Below are 3,715 nucleotides of genomic sequence, written 5' to 3' on the forward strand. Positions count from 1 at the left end.
AACCTTTCTTAGATCAATCAAAGTTAAATGTTGTGCAACCATCACGTAATTGACAGGTATTCTTCCAAATTATTGTCCAGCCAGTGAATGTCTTTTGGATTGTAGATTATGTTATATCCTTCAATTGCCCATGGAGCCATTTCCATGGGATGTATGACCACAGCTCTTACAATTTTGATCCAAACCTGACGTGTTACTTTGGACGGACCGATGAACCAATTGTTGACGGTTGAATGAACGAATATTGAAGTAGGCTTTTCTAGTTAAGGGGAAAAAGAGTTTTATCCAAAGCATTCGATGATAGCTCCCTTAGAACAATTTTATCTTGGCTTGCAGAAATGCTCAGGGCAATTGGTTACAATCAAATAAGCTAAGCAAACTAGGCCCCTTCCGGCTGAGATTGGGGTAAGGTCATGGCTTGATTCGTTTTAAGGAAGCACTTGTGGATCTCGTGTACTAGAAGCACGATATAGATGAACACAAGGATGTGATTGTTAGATGCATAACTAGACTTTGTCCAATTGCCTTTTATTTTTATTTTTTTAGTAATGTTATTTAATAAACTGCGATACGATTGTCATATAAATTAGATAATGTGACAGTGAAAATCAACATTTATTTATTTATTTATTTTTAAAGTGTTAATCTAAGGTTAATTTTTACTATCACATCATTAAGTTGTATGACAGTAGTACAACAATCTACTGACTTACTCTTTTAATATATATATATTTTTTAAGTGAATATAAATGATAAATAGTAGGATTGTAAGATGTTAAGACCTTTTCTCAGTCCATAATCAATGGAAAAGAAAGAAACAAAGAACACTAAAAAATGAAACCAAGTACTTCTTAATGAATTGGTTACTTGACAGATTGTCTAGATGTCAAAGAATATTGCAATCTATGCTTTCTCAAAGAATCAAAATTACATGACCGAGTTAAAGTTATCTTCCACATCCATTAGTTAAGGAGGTGGTGTATCCATTTCTCCACAACAGCAGGAGAACCATACCATGGTCTCAACACATCATCTGAACCAACTGGTGAGTGGTAAACTCCATCCAAGCTAATGTTAAATGCACCCTCCAAATGGGCTGATACTTCTGGCACAACCCCATCACCCCATACATCTGCCTGCCCACAAACCTGAGAAAATGGTATACCTCATTATCATTGCCTGCTTAACTAAGAGGATAGCAAATAACTCTAAGAAAAAAAACAATAAAAAAGAAAAATTTTAAGTATCTGATGACAATAATTCATCTAATTTAGAGTTATGAATTGTTAAGACAATTGACTTAACCTGCTTGTACCCTTGGCCGACAAAGCGCGCACGAAAGGCTGTTGCATTTGATGTTGATGGGCTGACATCATTGACAGTAGCAACCTCAGAAATTGAGTGAGCATTGTTATTAGGAATTGCAGACACAACATCTACAGATGAATTGCGAAAGATCCGAGCCCCTTGGATGTACCTGCAGAATTAAGATGTGTTCAAGATTTCAGTAATTTTCTAAGGAAGAGTTAAATCTAAAATTCTAAAAAGAACATAATTATAGAGATGATGATTTTACAACTTTAGGATGTCTTTTACATGTTTAGCTCTTTTACTTGCTGCCACTTGCAAATTAAGGACTACTTCACTCACCCCTTAAGTTGCAATACTTGTCCTGTTTAACCTCACATCTAGTTTTGCTACACTGTCCTAATATCATGCTACAACAAAACCTCTTGAATAACATCACCAGAAATATGTATCCTTGTTGGTGTTGTTTATGCTCCATTTTGCAGTCATAAATGCCTTATCTTGTATCTTCTTCTGATTCTTGTTAGATTTGCTTGAGGGGAAGAAAAAATGAAAAGGAAAAAGCCAGAAAGTTTCTACAATGTATAAGCTTCCTCTCCCCCCTTCCAGTTTCACTCTAAGCTCTGCAACAGTATTCAATGTCCCACCCCAAAGACATCCTTAGGTCAAATAAATTGGTAGACACAAAGCACCTAAAATATGGTATATATGAAGTAGCTATAGCCAACACAGCTGATTAGCAATAGGAACCAAAAAGGAAAATTTAGATGCAAAAACAAAAGAAAGGTCTGATATTGAGTTTACCTCCCAGCAATACATACATATTTCAGGTGAGGAGTGTACACAGCTTTTGAGCAATATTTGTCAACATAATCCAGGAGACCCCTTGTTTGATCAATAACTCCCGACACACCTTTTGGAGGCGGCCTGAGGAAATGAAAAGAAAAGAACAAAAAAAGGAAAACATAGCTGATGGTTGTTCTCAAGATGAAATGTAAATTAAGTTAATGCAGATATAAAGTTACTGGCATATCCCATAAACCCAATTCTAAGGATGCAGAAAAAGGAGTGATATATAAGTAAGGAGTAATGCTATTTAGTACTGTCATCAATCAGCCATTTGGATTAGAATTTGTAAAAAGAGAATAAAAAAGGTTGATTTACACTACTGCACCATCTCAGTTATATGATGATTATATAACAGTTTATTAAATATCATTATTCTTAAGTAGGAGCATAATTAAAATTTGATAACCTACAGATGGGGGGTTCCAAGAGTCAATAACAAGGAAATATGGGACAGTCCAAATTCTTCCATGTAGACACGTGCAAGCCATCCTCCAGCTGAGTGTCCAATCAAGGATAAAGTCCCACCTAGAATAAGATATTTTCCAGAAATTCAGAAAAATAACTTCTGTAAGAAGAAGAAGAAGAGAGATAGTGATGAAAAAAAATAAATAAATAAACTTGTACAAATTCAAAGTGCAGGCAAAGATATGAACAAACCTTGAGCCAGCTCCTTAGCCTCCCGAACAGCCTCATCTACCCTCTTCAAGTACCTGCAACCATATACGAGCTGCAGTGTTCTTTCATGGGTTTTCCGGTTAAATTGCAAAAAAAGGCATAAAAGAAAAAGAATGAACAAATGAAGTACCAATCGAGGACTGGGCGAGGACGGAGTGTGCCGCTCCAGTAGTTGGGGTCCGCCAGACCGGCGGCATTTCTGAGCCAATCAAGCCTTGACACCTTGGCAACGACGGTGGGGACGCCGTAGTGCTGTTTTAAAGTCACCTCCAACTTGTTGTAGTCGCTTGAATTGTTCCCTAAGCCCTGCAGAGAGACACCCCAATACAAGACGCCGTTACTTTTGGAGCCCAAAGAAGGCTATGTATGAGAAGTGAGAAACTTAACAGGAAGAATGACGGCAGGGCGGTAGTTGAACGAAGTAGAAGAGGATGACGGCGCCGCCGAGGCAGAGGAGGACAATGGTCTCAGTGGTGGCAAGGCCAAAGCCATTGCCGATTACCCACCACAAACTAAATAAGAGATTTTAATTTTTTTTTTTCTTTTCTTTTTCTTGTATTGTGTGATTTGCGTCGGTGGTGGGAGGAGGGGCAGTAGATTTTCCGATGGTATGCATAATTTCCCATGGTATGCATGCACGTGCGGCCATATTTCCCCCCACTGTCTCAGAACAGCACATCTCATTCTGAGTCCACATGTTTTTCTTAAAACGTATCCTACCCTTAATCCATTCATTCCATATTTATTTTAGGGTGTTTTTCAATTCGAATACCAAAGTTTTAATTTTTGCAATCCACCCCCAAAGTTTCAAATTTTTGCAATTTGACCAATTGTATCCAAAACTTTCTATATTGACTCTTATTTTTATTTTTATTTTTATTTT

The 3,715-nt window shown here is 37.2% G+C and overlaps 1 protein-coding gene across 1 annotated transcript; it reads right to left on the reverse strand.

Moving 5' to 3' along the window:
* Positions 1 to 835: 835 nt before the first annotated feature.
* Positions 836 to 3,497, reverse strand: LOC132187682 (uncharacterized). The gene is made up of 7 exons (XM_059602073.1): positions 3,220 to 3,497; positions 2,963 to 3,138; positions 2,815 to 2,867; positions 2,568 to 2,682; positions 2,113 to 2,235; positions 1,306 to 1,477; positions 836 to 1,148 (listed from the first exon to the last, which is right to left on the reverse strand). The coding sequence occupies exons 1-7, from the start codon at positions 3,322 to 3,324 to the stop codon at positions 963 to 965; spliced, it is 930 nt and encodes a 309-aa protein (XP_059458056.1). The 5' UTR covers positions 3,325 to 3,497; the 3' UTR covers positions 836 to 962.
* Positions 3,498 to 3,715: the final 218 nt, after the last annotated feature.

The sequence above is a fragment of the Corylus avellana genome, chromosome ca7, assembly GCF_901000735.1.
Source record: "Corylus avellana chromosome ca7, CavTom2PMs-1.0".
NCBI classification, from domain to species: Eukaryota; Viridiplantae; Streptophyta; class Magnoliopsida; order Fagales; family Betulaceae; genus Corylus; species Corylus avellana.